Source organism: Botrytis porri (genome assembly GCF_014898465.1).
Source record: "Botrytis porri strain MUCL 3234 chromosome Unknown BPOR_013, whole genome shotgun sequence".
Classification (NCBI taxonomy): domain Eukaryota; kingdom Fungi; phylum Ascomycota; class Leotiomycetes; order Helotiales; family Sclerotiniaceae; genus Botrytis; species Botrytis porri.
The window spans coordinates 198,893-224,289 of NW_024066087.1; the positions used below are offsets into that span (position 1 = coordinate 198,893).

At 36.6% G+C, this 25,397-nt stretch overlaps 3 protein-coding genes across 3 annotated transcripts; 1 reads left to right on the plus strand and 2 right to left on the minus strand.

Moving 5' to 3' along the window:
* Positions 1-1,952: 1,952 nt before the first annotated feature.
* EAF01_009009 (uncharacterized protein) lies at positions 1,953-2,519 on the minus strand (the record flags this gene model as incomplete). Its single annotated transcript, XM_038917265.1, has 2 exons — positions 1,953-2,249; positions 2,397-2,519. The coding sequence occupies 2 exons, from the start codon at positions 2,517-2,519 to the stop codon at positions 1,953-1,955; spliced, it is 420 nt and encodes a 139-aa protein (XP_038766870.1).
* Positions 2,520-16,035: 13,516 nt separating this feature from the next.
* On the plus strand, positions 16,036-16,686 carry EAF01_009010 (uncharacterized protein; the record flags this gene model as incomplete). Its single annotated transcript, XM_038917266.1, has 1 exon — positions 16,036-16,686. The coding sequence occupies one exon, from the start codon at positions 16,036-16,038 to the stop codon at positions 16,684-16,686; it is 651 nt and encodes a 216-aa protein (XP_038766871.1).
* Positions 16,687-23,319: 6,633 nt separating this feature from the next.
* EAF01_009011 (uncharacterized protein) lies at positions 23,320-25,258 on the minus strand (the record flags this gene model as incomplete). Its single annotated transcript, XM_038917267.1, has 4 exons — positions 23,320-23,712; positions 23,750-23,989; positions 24,093-24,828; positions 24,915-25,258. The coding sequence occupies 4 exons, from the start codon at positions 25,256-25,258 to the stop codon at positions 23,320-23,322; spliced, it is 1,713 nt and encodes a 570-aa protein (XP_038766872.1).
* Between the last annotated feature and the right edge of the window lie 139 nt (positions 25,259-25,397).

The following is a 25,397-nucleotide window of genomic DNA, read 5'->3' on the forward strand; positions in this document are numbered from 1 at the left end:
ATTCCTCTTCCTCATTTATTCTAGATTATAATTGACATGCCTCATAACACCTTTGAGTTCTTATATTCTGCATTTCATCAGGCCTTTTGTTCAGAGTATTCGAGCTATACTCATCAGAAGTTGCACAAAGTGCGCAACCTCGCCGACCCTCCGACTCAGTCCGGAACCACCAGTAGCGCTATTTGCACAAGTTATGGTCTGAGGCATACGGGGGCAAATATCAGTTTCCAGACGAAGTGAAAGATTTGTTTGATTGTGTTGGAGAGCCTGCCATGAAAGCTTGTAAGCGAAAAGGCGACATACAGACTATATATTGTGAGTGTACTCCTGAATAAAGCACCTGGCATTCCGCAAGAAAGCCTCAGTAATATCAACTTTGCAATTATCAAAGTTCGAGACCATGAGTATGCGACCAGAATTTGATGCGACTTCCATTTTTCGCCCTCTCAAACATTTCCGCAGAGATAGACTGTTCAACAAAAGAAATGGGAGCTGAATATTGGCACATGGATTTGTTTGCGTCATGAAGACTGAAGGAGCCAGCAGCGTGCGAGCTAGACGTACTGCATGTCTGGGTAGAAAATATCTCGCTATGAATGCAACGACAATATATTGGAGATGCCTCGTTACCGATCCAGCACCCTAAGCATAGCATACCAACCCAGAATAAAACTAGATTATTTCCTTCTTCTGTTTGATGACATATGTCCTATTGGTTTTTGCCAACCACATCAATACAAACTTTACCAACCAAGTACACAAATACCATATAAAACAAGCTAACCCCAATATTTTAAGTCACTTAATCAAAACCCCAAAATTTGTTGTTCTTTTTCAAACATATGAACCTCATCATTGCCGATCAAGAACACCGATATCGGTACCATATAAAACTGGCCAGCCCCGGATAACAATAGCTAATCGCCATCATCTACTCGAACGCCCATCGTCTGTTGTCCATTCCCAAACACACCCTATGGTGACAAATATTACAAATGAAGAGAAATTCAATATACATCCTCATATAAATTTTTATTAAATATATAACAATATTAATCTCTCTTTTATTATCAACAAAATATTGATTTTGTTAATAACAAATATTATTAGTACAAAATTTAACTCATTTATTATTGAATTTTAATAGAAAAAAAGAAAATAAGGGCTTTTAAAGGTCTTCAAGATTCTAAGATCTTCGAATATTAGAATTATAGGAAAAGTAAATGGAAGAATATATACATAAAGGTTAGAAAGAGGTTATAAAGGTAAATAAAAGCTAAGAAAGAGAAGGAGAAGAACAAGTATAAAGATTAGAATAAATAAAAGGTATTAGTCAAAAGTCTAAAAAGGGGGTCTATTCTTCAATTAAAAGTTTTACCACTATACTATACAATGCAGAATATATTAAATAAATAATCTGATTTTAATACAAATAAACCTTTTTATTTGAAAATGATTACCTTAAATTAAAAGTTAGAATTAACTTTCGAAATTCAAGCAATTCATTAAGACCTTATTAATTAAAATAAGCTTCGTAAACTATAAAGATTTAGATTAATTATATTAATACTTTAAAAACGATTTATTCAATATGTAATTAAAGGATTGAAGAATTTATTACAATAATAAAGAGTGTACTTCATTAAGTACTAATTCTGCCACCACAGGGACATGAATTTTATTATTATCAACCACGTACATCAACACTAGTGCCAATACCATATAAAGCAAGCTAACCCTGAATGATAACCGCTCGCCCCTTCATCTACTTGAACATCCATGATATTTTGTCCTTTTTCGAACACATAAACTCCATCGTTATCAGCCAAGGATTACAAAGACCATACAAAGCAAACCAATCCCGTATGGGAATATTTCATCTCCTCCATCAACTCAAACACCAGTAACTTTCTGTCTTGTTCCCGGCGCATGACTGCCATCACTACTCGCGGTCACCCGTTGAGATTCTCTCTTAACAATCTTTGTCTTCTGGGCTGGCTTTTGACCGACCGCCCCCCCCCCCCCCCCCCCCCCCCAAGTTTAAACATGTCATTTTCATCACGACCGATTTGTATGTCACGAAGTAATTCTTCTCTCGTGATATGTATGGATTCGTCGAAAATAGAGAGATCCTCTCCACTTTCAGTCAGAGCTACTATCCGTTCATCAAGAAGGAAATCGCGAAGGGTAAAGGATATGACTGCTTCGGTAGGAGAGCCAGATAGTGTGCTATCCATTTCACAGATAGCCTGGTTGAAGACAAGTATTATTTTGTGATAGAAAAGTTAGGTAAGGATACAACCTTGAATGGATTGAAAAGTGGAGAGGGTAATGAGGGAGGGGAGATAATGTACGAAACATGCCTCGAGATAGAGCAGAAAAACAAGAGGGCCTACCATATTAGAATCTTTCCTTCCTCGAATGACAATTTCATTTTCGTCCTCCGTGATATCCAATCTGAACAATCGCACCACAGCTGATCTATCAATTATGACTTCACCATTACGTGGGTAATGCATATCGAGAATGACAACTGCTTTGGTTGTGTTCAAGGATAAGAGGAGATATTCCTCCCCTATCCTATCTGTTTCCTTGCCATCTTGACTCCATGCATTCTCAAAAGCAACCAGCGGATATTTGGGTGTTTCAAACAGTACTTGATTTATTACCGGACGGATGAGTTTGGATTGTCCATCCGGTCTTCAGACAGTACCCTTTCGTCTTATTTCATAGTCGGCTACAAGTCGTGTCTTCCTATCCAATCTCGCTTCCACTTTTCGTTTTGCTTGTTCTGCTTCAGCAACCTCGTATTCTGCTTGCAATGCCTCCAGTTCTTGTTCATTGATCCGTTGTTCGTAATCCTCATTTTCCTGTACCAACTTTATCGGGGTATCGAGGTAACATAAGGGAGCAAGTCTTGGACGCTTGGTGCACTTCCGTAGCACGTCGATCAACTTTTGTTGTATTCGGGCGGTATTCAGTTGAATGGGAATGTTGTGTATTGGACTTGGCATTTTTATTGTCAGGGTAGAGTTGTATTCGAGACATTCAATACTGGTATCGTCCTCGCAGAACGATGATAAACTCCAGTCCTCTTCGATTAAGTCGGGTACCCTACTTTCTGGCCACCCCTCTTTTACGCCACTCATTTACACCAAAAATCGCTTTTTTAGCTTATTAATAACTTTTTTATGTATATACAGAGTTGATCGAAAATTTATATAACATAACTTGACTAGAAGTGGGTCATGTCATGATATAAGTCAAAATCACCCCCTCATTTCTTTATTTTACATGTTTATTCAATACATAATAGATCGAAAGTCATTAAATCATAGTGAATCGAAAGATAATATTCAAAAGGCTATAGAAAGTCTAAAAAATAAACAATTTACTTCAATTCGAAGTGCTATTATTCATTTTAAGATTCCGAAGTCAATCTTAATAAATTGAATGACTGGACAACAATTACACTTTCAATCTCACAAATCCTTTCAAAAACTTTCCAATATGGAAGAGAAAACTCTAGTACAATAAATCTCACGATTAACAGTTACTAAATACCCTACAACTTCTAGATTATTAAAAGAAATAATCCAAGAAATTCTAAATCAATATATCATTTTCGCATCATCATTTACCCCTCCATTCTTTCAATCAAATCATATAGGTCAACAATGGATTTATAAATTCTTAAATCAATATCCCAAACTTAAAGGAATCTATTCTTATAAATTAGAATCTGTAAGGTATAAAGAAACCACATTTGAAACAATTTTAACATGGTTTTCAATATTTCAAGCACAAATCGAAAAACGATATTATAAACTCAAGAATATATATAACATAAATGAAATAGAATATACAATTGGAGAAATAGAATCAACACATATAATCATGGATTCTACTTTCAAATCGAATTGGAAGGTTACAGTAGGAAAGCAAGAGTGGATAACTGTATTGAAATGTATGAATACAGATGAAGGCTCTTTGCCCCCTATGATTATTTTCAAGGCTCAAAATACTAATACTGCATAGATTTCAACTAACATTTCTCCAAATTGGTATTTCTCAACAAACAATAGTAAATAGACTTCTAATAGTTATGACTTTGAATGAATATATAAGGTTTTTGAGTCAGAATCTCGAAAAATATTAGGAGATCAGTCTCGATTATTGATTATGGATAATCATTTTAGTTATATTACAGGAAGTTTGATTGCTTTCTATATTGAAAAGAAGATTGATCTTTTTATTCTACTATCTCATTACTCGTATTTACTTCAGCCATTAAATGTTGGAGTGTATGGACCGATGAAGCGATATCATGCCCAAAAGGTTGATCGATACTTTTGAGTAAGAATATAACAAATATAACGATCTGATTGAGTATAGCTTTTTCAAAAAATAAGAGAAAAAGGTTTTACTTGTTAAAATATCAAAGTGAATGAAAAGGAGTAGATTTGAATTCATTTAGTTCTCATCAAATTCTAAATAATCTTCCAATCTTGTTTTTATCATTACCTTCCATTTCAAATACATTAGCAAACCTAAAAGATCTAGATCTCTTTTTACTTAATAACTTTCCCCCGAATAATATTAAGCTGCAACAAGCAAATAAGGTATTTAATTCAGCTTTATCCACTAATAATCTGCTTACTTCTCTAGTACAAAGATATGCAAAGCGAATAACTTATCAGATTGAAAGTTTAAATACTAAAAATGCTATTCTTCAAAAGGAACTTCAAGAATATAAAAAGTTACTTGAAATATAGAAGAAATGAAAAAATGAAAAGAGAATAAAATTAAAAGGTGAATTTGTATTTAATATTGAAGAAGTATTGAAAATTATCGAAAAGGCTGAACAAATATTCTTATTAAAATAATGATGTGGTAGATCATCCAAGCGTTAAATTGATTAGGTAAAAGGAGAGATGGAAGAGGAAGAGGATAGTGATAGTTCAGTTGAATCAGTAATAGTTATAGATTACCCTGTAGCATGTAGGACAAGGTCAAATAGGAAAATATGATTTTTGTGATCCATATCATGACATGACCCACTTCTAGTCAAGTTACGTTATATGAAATTCAGATCATTTTAAGCTTATTCTGAAAATTTCAGATTTTTAGAATTTTTCTAAATGGAGATCTAAAGCTTTAAAATATCGTTTTTTTTAATTTATATAGAAATTATAACGTAGTTTATCAGCATATAGCCTATATCAGTATATAGCCCACTTTCAACTCAATTTACACCTTTTTCTTTCAATACACATTTTATCAATAATCTATCATAAATTCGAATAATCAAGAAGTCTGTATACTCCTTGTTATTGAAGTTATTTAAAAAGATAAAAAACAAAGTATTTGAATTTATTTATTTATTTTTTATTTATATTAATTAACGTCTGTCTTGAACCTCCCTAAGGGTATTTAGACGTGCTAAGATAAGGGACTATTTGAGCGGCGTGATCGTCGCAACCGAATTTAGCAATTTAACTTCAATGCCAGGGGCTGTTCGCTCCTCTGCAGGTGCGATCCACTTCTGTTTCCAGAAGGGTACGTCTGATCCGGGTTCTTGTTAGGGTAGAGCTTGGTTCCCGGGTGGATAGGCTCGTTGTGGGCTCCGATCCCTATGGTGAAGGAGAAGAAGTGGGAGTGGGTTGCTATTTGTTTAGCCGAGCGGCAAGGCTCTTATATTGTATATTGGGTTTGCGGTTTTTAGGGGTGTGGTATATTCGAGTGATCAGTTGAGTGGTAAGTTTATAAAAGGGGCGGCGGGCTTTGTTGAAAAGATGGTCGCTTTCTAAGGGTCCTTTAGTAGTTAGGACAGATCTGAGTGTAGAACTCTGAGTCGGTAATCAGCTGAGTGAGCTTGCTAGGTGTGTGTAAGAGTTTCTTGATATATGTGATCGCCTGTTTGTTAGATTGTATTTCTACAGGGGCCAGGGGCCAGTCTGAACGTTTTAGGTTGTTTATAGTGCATTTAAAGAAGTGATATGGTTCCTTAGCGCTGCCGCATGAGCAGTCCAGCTTGTTGTTTTGATGACCAAATCGCTGATGGTAAGCGGCGTAGTCGCCATGACCTGTTTTCATAGCTAGTAGTCGGTGAAGGACTGCTCTTGGCAGAGTTAGTTCCTTCGGCTCCTTTGTGTTGTACTTGGGAGACCATTCTTTATAATTAGCAGAGAGAGAGGGATTCATCTCTTCCCACCACTCAGTCTCTGCGCGTAGGCGCTTTTGGCGAACGATCGTCCGGACACCGCTAATTGTTGGTAGCTTGTCGATCGCCTGGTCCATGGGTCCAATTGCGCCTGCGTTTGCTAGGCGGTCTGCTTCCTCATTCCCTTCGATCTCCATGTGACCAGGTGACCACTTCACTCTAATGTCAAGTTGTTTCATTGCCTTATGGCACTTATGGAAGGCCCATTGCGTTGTGGGCGGCGCGTTTCCGCGAACACCCCAGATGACCGATGTACTGTCAATACACATCCAGATCCGGCCACTCGGGGGATCTTTAAACGTGCTGATCAGGTGCTCCAGCCCTCGCCACGCTCCGATCGCTTCTGCATCGAACACATGTGAGTCGCTCCGGATCTGCTTGGATCCGGAGGCTAATTGAGTGCCATTGTGATATATTACATATCCGTATCCGACACAGTGTTTACGATCAATGGTTTGTTCTGATCCGTCGGAGAAGATCGTGTAGTCCTCAGGTGGGAGTTGCAGCCACCACTCTTTGAAGGCTTGAGCTGCTTCCTCTTTGGTTAGCCCTTCCGTCGGATCCGTTCTGCAGCCTATCGAGAAGTGCGGGCGAAGTAACTTCGGCCGTTGGGTCTCTGGGATGAGGAGGCCGAGCCGTTGGATTCTTGTAAGGGGCCTTCTAGCTGTGCCTGCTCCTCGCCCGCGCTTTCGTACTGTGGGTTTCAGGCGGCTCACTAGCAGGTGCTGATTGTCGACCGTTTTTAAGCGGAGTGCGAATCGCAGCTTGGCGTGTTCTAATGCGACTATCCCCGATGGCAGGCCGGCTTCTTTGATAAGAGCTGCGGTCGGTGTAGTTTTGTATACCGGGATCGCTCCTCTTGCGGCGGTATTGATCACTTTGTTGATGTAGCGGAGATGGCCTTTGATACCTGTGCCTGTGCTTGCTTCGCTTTGACCGAGGCTCGGTTTGAGTTTGCCAGCGTACCATACTTCAGTGCCGAATAGTGCTACTGGAAGGACGCAGGTGATCACTGCTTTTCTCAAGTAGGAAGCTGGTGGCCCATGCAGAGTGCGGGCGATCGACCTGATGTGCGAGGCTACTTTCATGGCTTTCGCTGTGCGTGTTTTGACATGTTGTAGAAACGAGAGCCGACGATCGAAGAAGACACCAAGCCATCTTAGAGTGGGTTGAGTGCTTCCACTCGTTACAATCGGTACTGGAGTGATTATCAGATCCGGGTTAACGACTAGTGGTGGGTTGGTGGTATCGTGTCGTCTGGTTATATGGAGTAGCTCGAATTTCTCTGAGGCGAATAGGATTTTGTTCTCCTTACCCCATCGGATGATCTGTCGAACGCGTCGTTGAAGGATCCTGGCATTCGTGGAGAGATGCTTGGAGGAGTGATAGATCGCAATATCGTCAGCGTAGCCAAAGCGATATTTGGTATCTCGGTTGAGGAGCTCAGCGAGATATAGCATATAGAGTATAGGTGATAGGGGGGACCCCTGAGGAGTACCACATGCTACTGGGTATTCCTCTGTTGTGATGCCTTCGAGTCTTACTCTGACTTTCCTATTTGTAAGGAACGAGTCTATTAGTTTGAGCAGCGGAGTTGGCCATCCTTGCTTGATCATTCGGCTCAGGAGTCGGCGCTTTAGGAGAGCGTCAAAAGCTCCTTGAACATCCATTGTAACAATCGAGACCACATTACCCGTTGCTAATGAAAGCTCCGCATCGTGAGTGAAAGCCGCCGTTAGATCAGTACCTGATCTTCTGGGGAGCGCTCCGCAGTGCTGCGGGCTGATTACCTTGTGTCTCAGGGCTGTCCAGGATATTTGACTAGCTATATACCGTTCGAGCCCCTTACCGATACAGGAGATCAGGGCTATCGGTCGCCACGACCGCGGTGACGTTTTGTCTTTCTTGCCCACCTTAGGGATCATTACTACTTCCGCTAGCTTCCAACCTTCTGGATAGTAGTTTAGAGCTAGGCAAGATGCAAATATCTCCCGGATCAGTGATTTGACGCTCGGCCAGCATGCCTTGAGGATGCGCACAGTGGCTCGATCCACTCCAGGCGCAGTGCAAGTAGCTCCTATAACATGTTTTTCCACTTCTTCTGCAGAGATCGTTCTTTTCCAGGGGAGTATCCCTTTGTGTGCTTGATTGAGCAGCGGATCGTTTGGTAGGTCGTCGTCTGCCCTGAAACGATCCAGAACCGCTGTGAATAAAGCATCTGCCTTCTCTTTTGTATCGCAGATCACCCGCTCGCCGATTATTAGGGAGGAGGATTTCGCATTACTTTCGGGGGTTAATTTGTGCCATCCCATAACCTGATAGAGTTCTTTGTCGTCTTTGACTCCGTCGAGACGCATTGCCCAGTAGGATCTCTTGGCTTGTCGCACTACCTTTTGTAAGAGATGAGTAGCATTAGTCTTCCTTTCCGGGTCTGATCCCCTCCGTGCTTCTATGTGTGCTCGGTGGGCTTCTCTGCACTCGTCCGTCCACCACGGCGAGGCTTTTCCTACCTTCCGATCAATCTTGCCGATTGCTCGGATCGCTTTTTCTAACGCATTCGCCAGCTCACTGACGTGGGTTTCAATCTCAGTTGTAGTCTGAATGTCTACATCATTGAGGTGAGCTAGCTGGTTGGCCATTAGTCCATCTAATCTAGGCAGATCCACTTCCTTTATCCGATAGCGATACTGATCCCACTCTGTTGTTCCACGATTCGTCAGAGTAGTGACCTGGGTAGCATGATCAGATCCACAATGGAGTTCTTCCAGTACCTCTGTATAAGCGAACGGTATGTTGGAGAAGGTCAGGTCTATCACGTGCCCTCTTGCGTGAGTGGGTATGCCTGGAGTACCTATAAACTCCATGCCCTGCTCGTCTGCCCATGTTGCGAGCTGTGCCCCCTGGTTGGCTGTGATCACCCCCGGTTCCCACAGATCGTGCTTTGCATTAAAGTCCCCTCCTACGACTGTACGCTCATTTGGAACCAGGTGTGTAATGTAATTAATAATATCCAAAGTGCACGGAGCTCTATAGACATTCAGGATCGAGTATCCATTGACTCGTATCCAGAGTAGGTCTCTGTTTCCGAGTCGACTCATTTGCTCTACTTTCAGGTTCGCGCTTTTTCGTATATATGTCATGACCCTAGGGCCTTGCTCGTTCTCCTCCAAGTCTCCTCGGAGGTTCCAGTTGTCGGTCGGCTGATATCGATCGTATGCGTTGTGATTTTGTGTTGTTGAATTCCAGTATAGTCTTGGCTCCTGTATACAGATCACATCTAATTGAGCCTCCGCTGCTAATTGTAGTAGTGTGATATGATTCGCGTGTCCCCGGCCTGCGTTCGCCCAAGCGATAGTGAGGCCTTTGTTTCTTTGAGTGTACCCATTGATTGCATCACTCATAGAGAGGGTCTAGGTGCAGTGGCAACTGTTATAGAGTTTTCTGTATCGATCATCTCCAGGTCTATTGGAGTGAAGGCTTTCTCTGCTAGCGCTTCTATATTGAGATTCCGTTGGCTCTGGTTACGAGCTGAGCGTGTGCGTAATCCGGTTGGTGCGATCGGCAGACTTGTACTGAGCCTGCGTGGGCGCTTGCTGAGGCGCTCATTCTCATATGCTATGATCCTCGCCCCCGAAGTGATCGGGGTTTCTGCGGTTGTTACGATAGGAGACAGAGGTGATTCAGAGGTATGTTCTGCCTCGTCTATATCTGCTCTGTGCAGCGTCTCGTAGTCTTTTCTGCCGACAGCTCTGACTGCGGCCAGTTCCTTTGCGGTCAGAACGATCCGTCGCTTAGCATAGACCCTAGGGGCAGCTGGGCAGTTGGAGTGGCCAGCGCGGAAGGGTCCGTGGCAGTTGGCGCATTGAGCTGCTCTAGTACATTGTTGGTGTACGAGTGCACCCTCGTGCTCAGTGTTTAGTTTACCGCATGTCGAGCATCGTGAGGCTCTGTTGCAGGTGAAGGGGTTGCAGTACCCTAGGCAGCCAGTACTGTGAAGTTGAATTTCCCGGGGTTTGTCTAGGAGAACCGAGTAGGAGCTACTATTGAATAGTCGGAACCGCGATACTGCAGTATTGAAGCCAATGATCCAGGTGGCTCTTTTAGTGATCGGGTTAACCCCGCTACGTGCCAGTCGGTAGTTGACCGGCTGCTTGCCGGTCTGAGCTGTGATCTCTTCTTTGATAAGCTCAGTAGGCATAGGAGCAGGAGCTCCTTCGATGTGATAAAAATCGTGAGGTACTTGTGGGACTGCATACATGAACCACTTCTCTAGTCTGCGCATGCTTGTTGCATGGAGGGTCTTAAGCACCCGCTCAGAGTTATCTGCTTTCATGATCTTCTCCCGGCTGGCGCTAGAGCTGCATCGTAGAGTCCAGCCCGTATTATTCCTTTGAAGGAAGGGGATCTCTGCTAATGTGAGTCCAGTAACTGCCTCTTTTATTCTGAGTCTTAGTAGGAAGGGATTTGTCTCTGAGAGCAGAGCTTCCCCATTAGCTATTATAAGGATCGTTTTCTCGATCCGGTCATTCTCCCTCTTGAGTCTGCGTGCTTCTATACGCTCAGTGTTCGCTCCTCCAATAGGAGCAGGGCGTTCTGTGTTGGTGGGGGCCTTAGTGGGGCTTTCTGCCTCAGGCACTATCCGAGTTTTCAGTGCATCAGTGTAGGTCTTCTGCTTATTGCTTTCTGTTCGTGAATGCTCTGTTGTGAGCCCTATCCATTGATCAGAAGTAGCCTTTGCTGCTCCCAGCAGTGTGGAGATGATCGTCCCTTTAATATTCACTGCGAGTCTATGTTGTTGACCCTGGAAGCCTTGTGCAAGCTTATCCGCTAGTGCTGCGAACGCCTCGATCACCTCTCGCTTCTCCCGTTCTGTCTTATCGATCCTTTCGAATCGATCCTTAATTACGCCAAGGGCAGAGCCTGTGAGCGATCTTATAATTGGTGGAGGGGCAATGCTTGCCCCTGGGGTAATGGTACTTGATTGAGGGGGGATCACCTCTTGGGTTGGGGAGCCGCTCGGCGCGCCGGGGGCGCGCATCACTAGCGGCATAGGGGAGCCTCCTGTGAGGCCCTTAGATGTAGTTGATTCGTGATCGTTTCAGTAGTTGAATGATTTCTTTTTTTTAAAGATTAACCGATGACTAGATGATTGTTGACAAAGTATTTGAAAGATTGCTAATATATATAATATTCTATGTATGATATTATGATATAGAATTGATAGTTTTACTTTTTATACAGAATATCGATATAATTTTTATAATTTTTCAGAACTAAAAGAGAATATTATTATCGAATATATATTTGATATAAATTTGAAAGGTTTTTTATTTAAACTTAAGAATATAGAAGATATAGTAAATCATATTCTCGAATTGAGAAGTATAAAGAATATTGAAAAGCTTTAGGTGTATTGATTTATACAATATCGAATTAAATTAAAAATATATTTTAATTATATTTATAATTTTCAAAAAGTTTTTTATAAGGATTTTAAGTTTATTGAAAAGTAATTTCGATTAATTACAAATATATATGCGAAATATAGTATTTTGAATGAAGATTTCTATAATTTCAATGAAATAGACTTTATAATAAGGATTATTACTAATACTGAAAAATACAGTAAAAACAAATCAATACAACTAAATAATCAAGAATGAACTACAGTAATAATATACAGAAATAAAAAAGATGAAACTATTCCCCCATTTCTAATAATTCAAGAACAAATTCATTTCTCTAATTAATATACCAAAACAAATCTTTCTATAAAATAAATTATTAAATCTACATCTAATAAATAAATAAATAATAAGATAAATTTAGAATAATTGAAACACTTCGATAAGTATATTAAGAATCAAAAAAAGAATAAATATTGAATATTAATATTAAATAAATATAAAAACTACAAATCAATAACTTTTCAAATATACTATAAAGAAAATAATATTATATATTTATATTTATTATTATATTTAAATCATTTAATTTAATTATTTAATATTAACTATTTTAACAATCTAAAACATTTATATAATAATCAAATTAATGAATTTATTAAAACATATATCAATTATATTTCAAAGGTTGGATTCTTTATAGCTTTTAAAATTGTATATAAGAAATCAATCATCTTTTAGAATATAAAATCAGAATTTTAAAGAACAGATTTAATCCTATTTAATTCTAAAACTATATTCTCGAAATTAAATATTTGAATTTATATACCTATCTCCTTTTTTAATCTAAATCAATAAATCTTTCAAACCCTTTATAACCCAACAAAAACTTTTTCTTAATCAATATTAATTAAATCTTAAATAACTTGTTATCAATTAAGTTCCTTTACACTTATATTTGAGAATATATTAACTCTAATTAAAAGTATAAAAAGATTAGTTTATAAAAACATACTTTTGATTATAAAAATTTATACACTTTGGAAGGCAAATAAAACATTAAGTAAGTGTCGATATGTAAAAAAAACCTAATTATATTAAGAATAAATACTTATTAAATAATAAACTCTTAATATATTATCTTAATAAAAGGTTAATATTCAAATTTAATATAATGAGTATCAAGAAAAAGGGAATTTTAATAAGAAAGTATCTTTTAATTGATATTGTAATAAATATAAAAAGATAGATCATAATATAAGAACCTATCAAAATAATATAATAAATCCTAGATTATTAAATTCTTAATAATCTTAATTAATTGATTCAATTATCATTGAATAATATAGATTTGAAAATGTAAATTGAAGTGAAAATGAGCCACATACTAATATGGGCCACATGCTGATAAACTACGTTATATAAATTTAAAATCAGTTTTAAATCTTTCATAACTTTTTATTATAAATTTTTATTATTTATTATATAGAAAATTCAGAAAAATTAGAAAAATTCCAATTAATAAATATTTATAAAAATACTTTTGAAATTATAGAGATTATTTTTCTCTACTTAAATTATATTTTTATAAATACTAATTTTTTTCAATTTTTTATCTTCTATATGAATTCAACTTTGAAACTTTCCAAAAAAAATTAATTTCTTTTTATTAATTATAATTAAAAGGTTATTGAAAATTTAAAACTGATTTTGAATTTATATTTAATTCTTATATAAATTAAAAAATCAATATTTTGAAACTTCAAATCTTTATTCAGAAAAATTCCAAAAATCTAAAATTTTCAATATAGATTTAAAATAATTTGAATTATATGTATATAAATTTTCGATAAATTTTATTTTATTTTGATAAAATTATTAATAAGCTGAAAAAGTACTTTTTGATATAAAAGGATGATTCAAAACAGGGGTGGCCAGAAAGTAGGGTACCCGATTTAGTTGAACAAGAATGTCGTAGGATGCATGAGTGGTGTGAAATTGCTTCTGAGGACCGATTTTGTCGTCATCGAGTTGGTCAAGGCGAAATCGATTCAAAAAATCTCTGATCTCTTCAGGTGTGTTCTCAAAAACTTCCTCTTCCTTGATTTCTCTGATTCCAATATACTCCTCCGTTGTGTCGCGCCCTTTTAAATCCGTTACAGTATCCCAATCTATTTGTTCTAATTGCTCGGAGGAAGTCGAAGAACGAGTAATATCTCCCTTGTATCTTGCTCAAATAATGAAGATGGAGATGAAGAATCCGGTGGAGTGGGTATTTCTTTCTTTTCCTTTTGTAGAGGAAAATTGCAGCTGACATTGCTGTGTAAAGATAGATTATTGATTTTCTTATTGGACATTATAGCAAGTTATGAAGTGATGAGTTCTTGGGACTATGCGTGCGCGGTGGATGTGATGGGATGGAGAATTGAATATCGAGATGATTTCGCGGGTTCGTGGATTTGTAGATTCGTAGATCGTGAGGTCGAGGGTTCGCAGGTTCGCAGGTTCGTGGAGTTAGAGATTCATGAAGTTGCAGAAGGAAGGGTTATGATGATATAGATAATGGATCAATTATCAATTAGCATGGTACCGCACCGGTGCTCGTATCTGAACCTAAATTGAATCAACCTCGGTCCTCAGCTTGAGATTCAACCCTAAGATTCAAGCCACAGGTTGAGAACGAACACTCGTACTCGTACCACGACACGCACGGCCAACTGGAATACAGAAAAACTTGACTATAACGGACTAGAATATACCGGAAACTTAAATATACTAGACTTTTTTTTCATTTTTTTTTAAATTTATATAAAAATATTAGAATTTCAATGAAAACCAGTATATCGAATTAACTTGACTAAATTCCGATATAAAATTTGATGGTCAATCTGGCTAAATAAACTATATTTTGGATGAGTAAACTTAAAAGATTATTATTATATAACATTTTCTCGAAAATATTAGAATTTAAAGCTGAAATTAAATATAAATTTTAATTAAAAAGTTTAAGCTATTAATTTTTATATTGAAATCTTCTTTATATTAGATTTCATTAGTCGAAAATTTCAGTCCGGTATAATCAAGTTCTTCTGTAGTTGAAGACTTCTTTTTGGACGAGAAATTGTATTTCAGATATTGAAGGATTACAAACAAAAAGTTGATGTGAAGCAGAAGGGGGAAGGATACGAGATTGAAGAGTTTACGTAAGCCACTATCGACACCCGAATCCTGATAGACTCTTATCACAGTAGCACTTGAGTATCTTGCTCAATATATCAGATCAAAGTGCAATGAATTACATTGAAGACCTTCAGCAGCAAGTACGGCAATGATTGTCAACCAATAAAGCGTGCACAAAATCATATCAATCATTTCAGCTTTGTCAACACATAAAGAATCGGTACACAGACCTTCTCGTACTAGCACTAGAGCTTGATGTAGTACTTGAAACACTTGTAGAAGCTTCTACCGTGATGTGTGAATTTTTTGTATAAGATTTGTTTGTGGAACGAACGAATGGACATGTTTGAGTGAAGATAATATATTTGGAGTAATATTGGGATGTAAAGGATTGAATTGAAATGCTAAAATATCCTCAATGTTCTACTGAGCCCAATATCGCATTCGGTAAACGCAATATTAGGTCTAGCATCTCGAATAATCAAAATAGTCAATTCGAACGCACTTTAAAATACAAAGAGACTGGATTCGGATGATTGACTAAGTGAATGTGAATAGGTCCAAGCACGCTATATATATCTCGATAATGAGAGTCAAGTCTATTGTGTTCTTTATATAGCTCATATTGTCGTCGAATTTCCATGCTTATCTTTCTTCTTGCTCAATCGAGGCTTTAGCTTCCTACGGAGCCCAGCCGTAGACGCCGATACTATGTATGAAATTCTGATTCTCTCTCAGATGAGTGGCAGTAGTAAATATCTAATTCAACAGGAAATTGCCTTTAATTCAAACGTTTAGTAGTTTGTAGATGTTGAACAATTCTGATAATTAAGCATTAAAAGTGACGATGGGCTAGTAAGTGACCAAATTAAATGACAATATCTTAGGCCTAATCAATTGTTTGTTGAGACTTTATACCAAGACACAATTGAGGTGGCTCTGCTGGGCCGTGGTTCTAAGTGGTTGTATGGCTTTTGGGAATCAAGTCATAAAACAATGCACCTGGTTCTTGTCAAATTTCTCGGCTAAATTCTCGGTAACGAGAGTGAACTGTAGTAGGTATCTATATAGTTTCACGAACGACCTACAACTCGATTCAAATTTACAACTTGCAACATTATTCATTCAACTTTTCTATTCTGAATTGCCTATCCAATTCTTGGAAATTCGACCAAACTCGCCATAGCCACAAGTACGGTAGAATTTAATTCTCCTGAATAATTCACCATGACATCGACAAAAATTATTATGTGGACAGGTATGCTGCTCGCTACCGCATTTGCTACAGCTACCGTCTACAGCTTTTTCCGCGACTCCCACTATAAATTTCTTACATATTTCCGATTCCCTTCAATTTTCCTCTTTCCTGCAATACTTTACTTCATCATGGAATTCGATGTTCAACAAGTAATGGAGCTCATCAACGCTGCATCGACTTTCTTTCGAGATATTGTCCAATACTTTGATATCCAGAAAATTGCGGAAATCATTACAAAATTACCTTTGCCATTTTGGCTTATCACAGCACTTACGATTTGTATTCTGGGTGCCCATAGTATTGCAGCATCTTTCTTCAAGGAGTATTTTCAACAAACCGAATACGCTGCTCAGAGTACCTCCGCCGTCCTCCATACTGTCAATCACATCTTCACCAGCCCCCAAGCATGCCTCCAGACAGTCTTCGGCGGCCTCCAAGCATGCTTCCCGATGATCTTCATGGGCGTCACTTCGCACTTTCCAACAGTATGCCTAAGTATATTGTTTTGTCTGGGTATAGTTCTGTTTGTTGCTAGTTTCTTGTTTTCGAAAGGCAATCAACAACGGGCTTTTGTATTAATTGCTGTCATCCTGGCCTCCCCAGTAAGTAATTGGTTTTGATTTATCACTACAATTTAGTTTCGGTACTAATTTATTTGATGGATAGGGTTACATATGGTTGGTTCATTGGACAATCAATTTCTGAATTTTGATAAAATTCAAGTCGAATATCGAAAACCCACTTCGCGACATTTCAACTTATATTTCGGCATCAATAAGATGATAAAAGCAAGGTGGTCTAGTTGCGTGATTGGGATGGAGAAAGTCATAGGTGGAAGGTGGAAGGATGGCGCGGAACGCTTCTTTCAGAGGAATCATGAGATTTATAGGAATTGGCCGCAATGGTGAAGTTACGTACTTTGGTAACGAGATATGATTGAGATCAGTACAATTTTCTATTACTGAGAATTCTGCATACTAGCTAGCACTCAAATACTACTTCCTATTTCATTCAAGATCATGCCGTCTCCAACAGTTCTCCTTGATCTTCTGCAAACTAAATAAACCAGGGATACTACCGCATCGTACGAGGTAAATCAAATTTCCCTCGAGACTCTTCTCCATCCTTATCCTGAATATCTTTCAGCGAAAGGTCATACGCGTGTATCAATCAGACGATCTTTTAACATAGGGGGCATCGATATTGATGTCAATTACTCTATTCAGCTGTACTTTTACGTGTTATGGAATCTCCTGCTCAGTGTATATTCCTGCAAGGACTGCCTCTAAATTCTTATCAAGATGACTTTCATAGAGGTAGTTAGCTCAAAGAAGGTGTTTTAGTCAAAGACATTTTAACAGCTATAGAGCGAGAATTTGCCAAAAAAGGGCACTACTCCACAGAAACAACCCCCGAATCGTCTAGCGGATCCGGAGTTCGAACCGCTCAAGTTGCTTTCTCCTCCATGCATCATAATATTGTACACCGTATTTGTAACAAGCCTTACAGCTTAGGCACACCTAGTACTAGGATCATACGAGAGCCACATCATTAAACCTTAGTGATGCTGTGAATCCTTTCGTAAAAGATCAGCAATTTCGTCGTCGTAATCATCTTCAACCTCTTCCACCTCTTCCTAATCGGCGGAGTCGTCTGGATCATCTAAATTGTCCGACTTTCTAATAATCTTGACCACCTGCCTTCTCCTCAATCCCAAATATTTTGCAACTGAATCCGCTGCTTGGATATTTGGAGGTTGAATACACGCGTTTTCTTACACTACCAGGGACCAGTCCAAGTGTTTGAACCCCGCTGTCCTCAGCCATCATGAACACTACTACCGAGAACCAAGACCCCACTTCTACGTAAGCGAAATAAGAGGCGGTGATGAAGTGCTCTTTCAAAGGACATCTTTAATTGAATTAGAAATTCATTTCAACTTAAATGCTGATATCTGAGGAGATCGTAGAAAAATTTGAGCCTTTTTTGTATTAATCATCAGGACCATATGTATTGAGTAGAATTTTTAGGAGATATCCGAAGTGTTGAAGTCCTTCTAAAAGGTGGTCAATTTCCGCATCGCATGTCGCTTACGTAGAGCCCGCCTTGAGAACAATTGTGCTATCTCAGTTGTCCAATAATTTGATTTGATCCCAAGTATGTGCAGCACCGGAGGAAATGTTTCTCCTGTGTAACAGCCTTCCCGGATGCACCTCTCTCCGCACAAGTTTCCGCAGCGTATGCAGAAATCTCCACATTAGCACCAGCAATCAATTCGCTATCATTTGTGAGAATCATCGCACCAACACGGAAGTTTGAGTATAAAGGACTTGGCGTATCACGCAGAAGGCGATCATTAGAGGCGCAATTTCATTTCTGACAAGGATACTGGAGGAGGAAGCTGGGGATGATTCTTTGACTGTGCATTCGAGTTTGAAGGGAGGTTTGGTGGCGGAAGTTTCGGATCGAATTATTAGGGACTATAGTCGGAAAATGAGTTATAATTATGCTAATGAGTGTTCCTTTCTCTTTGAAAGAGAACTCAATTGTAGTATGAATCTTGGTCCAATGACGTTCAAAATTGTCGGATAGATACTTGTTTCTAGCACCGGCTATAAAGCAACCATTTCCATACAGTTCGACCCAAACAGCATCGTCCCCATATCACTTTACCACACGCTGAACACTATACCGTTGCTTGCTAGTCACTCATCGCCTCTTATATCACACAATTGAGTGCTTCTTACGTCTTCGATCAAGCTTAATATCCTCTAACTTGTAGGGACATATATGTGTTCATCTCTCAAAGTTTCTGTCATAATTCTTGCGTGATTCCTCTTTCTTTTTACGGGCGGACCGAATCACGTTGAGGGGTTGAGAGGGGGATGAGGGGGGTAGTAGGTGTTACGCGCATCGATTGGTTCGGCATCGGGCCGACCATTATTCCGGCATTTGAAGAGTTTTCATATATATTTAGCTTCAGGAGAAAGGTTTTAAGGAATTAATGAAAATTCTCTTGAATTCAACTATATCATATTATAGTATTAGTCTTTACCTTATGCTGATTCTTATAGTAGGTGTAAATATAATGTTATTTATATAAACAAGAACTACTAAACATAGTAAATTTGTTTAATTTTGAGTTTGTTATCAAAATTATTTATAAAATCAAATTTCTACATTCTTTTAAGTAGCTTCAACTTAGATAGTTTAAATATATAATAAAAGATTTAATATAAATAGTACTTGATTTAAAATCGAGTTTATAAGGAAAATTAACCGACGACTCTAATTTAAAACTATATTTATTTTTTATCTATTCAATGAATATCATTTGATATATAGTACTAGACAAAGTAAAGAGTTAAAACATGTATCAAAAATGACTATTTTTTGTTCTTTTTATATCTATATATTTAGAAAACCTTATAATTAATTATAATAAAGTTTCATTTTCATGTATAAAATCGTATAAATTTAAATAAAAAAATAAGAGAGATTTCTCAGTAGATCATCTGTTTTGATATAATCGATTAGAATTTATTAAATTTCAGAAATCAATTCTGTAATACTTTCATTAGTAGATTTATTATATTTTCGATTTTTAGGTTTTAAATCAAAAAATTAGAATTAAATAAAGTCCTAGAAATATTTTGTATATTTTTACATGAAAATTGAACTAAAACTCTATAAAGCTTGAAAGAATGAAATATAAATAATCTATTTATAAAGAATTATAATTCCTTGAAAACTTTAAGAAATAATCAATTTATTTATAATGTATTTTTAAACTAAAACTTACATCTTTTATAAGTCACTATATACTAGAGAAATGAGAACTAATTTATGAAATATTTATTGAGAAATACATTTACTAAAGAGGGCTTTAGTTGAATAAAATAGAATTGAGCTTTATATTGATTTTTTAATTCGATTTTATTACTAAATAAAGCTGAAATGTTATTAACTCGTTTTCTATACTTTTTATCTATAGATTTAAAGTCATTAAAACTAAATTGAATATTTTGTTCATTATAAAATTCAAAATTAAAACTTCATTTGATTTTGAAAAAGGTTTATCTATAGGCGTTAATATAAGATAAAGACTAATGTTATAATAATACGAGTATAACTAAATTTGAAGACTTTTTATTAATTTATCTTTAAAATATCTTTTACTAAAGCTAGAAATCTATATATATATAAATTAACATTAAAATACTAATCAATCGAACATTAACTTTATTTTAATATTTATAATAAAGTTTTTCTTTTGAAACTTTTATTTTCAAAAGGTTTAAAACTATTTAATAATTAATAATCATTATATTAATAATATTTTAAAGTTTTATCAAGTCTTATAATAATAAATTATAATATATGTATTTTCATTTCATAAGATTGAGGTTTTTTATAACTTAAAAGAAGTTACATTATAATATAAAAGTACTAAAAACTAATTTAAAATTATAAAATTTTATAATAAGTATACTAAATCACTTATTAAGATTATTTTGAACAAAAAACATATTAATAACTATTATATTATTATATTATTATAGTATTATATTATTATATTATTAGTAGTAAATTCATAATCGATTCAGTCTATCTATAACTAAGCTATATAAACTATATAACACATCTACATAATATTAATTATATAAAATAAATAAAAAAGACAAGAAAACTTACCCCCCCTTTAAAATAATCTCTAGATTTGCTATTATAAAATCCCACTATATTACAGAATCTTTATAACTTTTCTATTTGTTCCCTTATAATCCTTACAATTTCCTCTTTCTTATATCTATTAATTAGAATTAGAATTAGAATCAGAGATTATAAGAGTACTAGTCGTCGGGGAAAAATAACATAAAGTCTACGAATTTTTAGTATTTCAAAATTATTATAATAATTAATAGATTTTTTTTTTCTACAAATTCGTTATCTGAAAGCTTTTTTGTTACGAACGACGCAACATAGGCACGGGACTGGGGCACTAAGTCACGTGGTTGGCTCAGTCTTCCTCAGCGGGATAGACACTGAGCCATGAAAGTACAAACAAACCAGTACTAAGCTGTACTAATCATACTAAGCAAGAAGGTTTATATAAGGGAATAGGTTTCATTATAATGTAAAGCTTTGTGCTTAAGAATAATCATTAGTTTTATTACTATAGTTACAAGAATTATAATAGTTACAACCTTATTGAATTCCTATTTGAAGTTTAGTTTAAACCATCTCGAGAGATCTCTAGACACTTCCACATGACCCTAGAGGCAGCTCCCGTAACATTTTTCTCCCCAACGACTAATTTCAATTTTAAATTTTATAATTCGATGTAATTTAATCATTTAATTAATTTCTTCTCATATAATAGACTATAAGTTATTACTATGAAGCTTATTATTATTAAAAAAATCTTCATTTGTATAATTATTATATATTTTTATATCTTATTTCATGAATTGTCTAATTTTCATTGAGGACTTTTAAAATTCTTATGACGATCCTGTCATATTAGTGGATCGCTTAGGGGCTCACGTAATCCACAATCCTGTATATTACCACTTGTTACAACGGATTAGTAACAGGCTGTAGAAATCACCAACTTATAGACTATAATAGTATCATAGGCCTCAATAATTCAGCTACAGTATACCAAGGGATATTAGACATCCAAGGAAATCCTCAGGCATATATATAGTATTAGTTATATAATATCCTAGAAATCTAGAATATAATTCCCAGGATAGTAGATCTTAGGAAAGATAAAACATAATAAACAAGAAGACTTTACTAAGATTAGTAATGTTCTAGGGAATTAAACTCTAGAACAAAAGGATAAGCTAGGACAATAGGAATTATGGGACAAGTGTTATGTAATCAAAAGCCGATCGACTTATCGATCGACTTCAGAACGAAGGTCTATATAGGGAATGAGTTTCATTACAATGTAGAGCTTTGTGCTCAAGAACAATCATTAGTTTTATTATTATAATTACAAGAATTGCAATCAATTACAACCTTATTGAATTCTTACTTGAAGTCTAATCTAAACTACCTCAAAAGATTTCTAGACACTTCCACGTAACCCTAGAGGCAGCTCCCGTAACACCACTTTCTTTTCAAGAGCTCTTTTCGCTTTTTACCTTAGTATTCTAATTGATGTAATCGTTATATTATACTAAGGTTATATAAAATTTAAAAGCTCTTAATCACTCCTACGAAGTTTCTTATTACTAGTCTGTTTACTAAATGTCTATTACCTTTTGTGTTTACTCCTCTAATACAATCATTCATATAACTTTCGATTAAAACTTCTTTTTAGTTTTGTTCTCGCGGATTTTATTTATTAATGAGCTGATATTTCATTATCATATCATTTAAAAAGAACTAATATCCAACTATTATCCTGCTCTATTAACAATAAATCTAAAGATTTTGAATTTAATATACAAAGTATAGGATTTGATTGATTCGAAATATTAATATATTTGTACAATTGATGTCATAATAAAGTAGCTTATTCAATTGATTTATTAAATTAATTTACACCTTGTTAGTACTTTCATTACTCTATCAGTATTATCAATAAAAAACATATTTCAAACGAATCTTCTCTTTGTTGTTCATTTTATTTTTCAATAATTTTTAAAACCTTTTTCTATTAATTTCGAAATCTCTTTTATAAAAGTAATGAAATTATAAAATATGTACTTTTGTAAAACAATTAATAATATTATAAATCATATTATAAAGAATATTGAAATTAATATCAAAACTATAAACTAAGTATTAAAAATAATAAAGAATATAGATTATAATATAACTAAATTGTAAAACTACATTTAGAATATTATTATTGTATGCTCGAAAACGAGCTTTTTAGAAAGAAAGGGTAATATAACAATCCTGTTATATTAATAAATCGCTTAGAGGCTCACTCGATTCATAATTCTATATATTACTATTTCCGTTTTAAGAGCTTTTTTAGCTTTTTACCTTAGTATTCTACATAATACAATCGTTACAATTCTAATTTATTCGATTCAAAAAGAATACATATAGAATCTTCGAATATAATTTAGATATACTAGTCATTCTTTAACTTCAAAAAACTATTAATGTAAAGTAGGAGTAGAAAAAGCAAACAAAAGTGATCATTACATTCTCCTCATTAATTAATTACCTCCGTTCAATCTATCTTTCACCTAAAATATTATTCCCAAAACATATCTCTCCCTTCCTTACACTTCACTCGTCACCCCTTCCCCCCCAAAAACATACCCCCCAAACCCATCACCCCCCATGGCCACCTCCAATTCCCTCTCCCACCCCTCCCTTTTCCTCACCCACTCTCCCCCTAGCCACCCTCTAATACACGTATCCCTTGGTTTCCTCTGCGGACTCTCCAATGGCACCAACTTATAAAACCCCTCATCTACCCCCGTTTCCTCACAAGCACAATCTCTTTCTCTCCCGCCGGGACACACCCTATTAATCCCATGCTGATATCCTACATCCCCAAACCACCAACTCTCACCCTTTCCCAAAAACATCCCCACACTAAGCGTATGCACCGGCGCATCTCCCCACCTCTCATAGTAGAATCCTCCCGTCTTATCCAAGTATTCGAAATACTTCTTATGATGATCTCCACGCCAGAAATCCAGCGACCCCAATTTCGAAATTTGAGAAAAATTGACAATTATTGTATTCGCCTTTGTCTAATAACCAATCTAGATCCGCGTCCGGATGGAGAAGATCCGGATTTGCGGTTGCGAACGCACGTGTTTTAGACCAGAGAGATGGAAATGAGCGTGCGTCGTCAAGGATATTCATGTTGAATCCGTATTTGAGATTGTTATCGCGCATGAAGCGGAAAATGTCGTAGTTGATGTTGCAGAAGAAATGGACCTTTTAACCTTAGGGTTAGTTTCTCTCTTTCTCAGGGTATCTTCTTCTAATAGATTTAATCTCCTTTCCTCCCTTCCCTTCGATTGTTTAAAAACAAACACACCGATCGAGATATGTTTGCCCAAAAAACAAAAAAACTCACATCAGGTTCAACCCTCCAATACCACTCCATCCCCTCCAAAGCCTTCATCCGAAAAAAGAACCCACTATTCCATCTACACATATGATGATAACTAACCATCCACCCCTTACCGACCCCAATCGTCCCCAGATAATCAAGACTATTCATGAACCTCCTCTCATCCACCCACTCCGGCATGGTCCAATACTCCTCCGGTACAACCTCATAATGACATTCCGCCTTCGTCGCCTCCCTCGTACTATCTATAAATTCCCGCGAAAAAGGTTCATCATTGAAAAATACCCACGGATACATATATTTATGATTCCATCTCGCTTCGAGCTGTCTCATCGATTGCAACATTCCTTCGAGTTCGGAATTGCGCACGAGAGAAATGAGCGCGGCTTTGGGACGGGGAGATCGCCATTCTGATATTTGGGAGACCCATGATTTCGAAGGAGTGGTGAGAGCATAGCGGTTGTGGGAGTTTTCTTTAAGCCATTTGATGGGATCGGATTTTTTTATTTGAGCTTTTGATTTGGGGGGTGGGGAGGAGAGAAGAAAGGGTTGGACGGGGATGTATGAACCCAGTGTGTGGACGTCGGGTAACGACGAGGAAGTATAAGCAGACGAAGGAAAGGAATAGAAGAAAAGTGTTGATATAAAGCAGAAGCCTACCATCAACACGAAGAGACGATAAAGACGACGAGTACTTATACTTCAATTAGTAGTTAGCAGATGGACCGGATACTTATATCGTATCTAGAAGGGAAGGAGTGGAAGAGGGAAGCTCGCATGGTATACCTAAAATTCCTCTCTGTCTTTTTCAACTTCAATCTTACTCTTGTCATCCATCTATTTGCACGATTCCAATCTACCCAGCATTTCAATCTACTCCATCTCTCAATCGTCCTCAGCCCCATGCCAATTTTAACACTCGCCCTCATCTTCCATCTATTCAATCTTCCTCCATTTTGCTTTGATTCTTCCCTGGGAGTTCTCCAAAATTTCGTCTTCCCAGTTGAATTACTCTCCTCACTCGAGGTCTCGCCAACAGACCAAGTACTTTCAGACGACCCCGACCGTTTCGGGGTTCGTGGTACTGGTGATCTTATCCCTGCACCTAATTCACGACGAGGTGTATCCATAGTTTTTTTTTTTTGCGATACGTCAGACGTGGGTTGATGTGCGGATGATAATTTGGTGGCGGTGGGAATACAGGTAGATGGATCGTCGAACGTTCGAATATACATACTACAATAGGTAGGAAAGATAGAAGGAAAACAA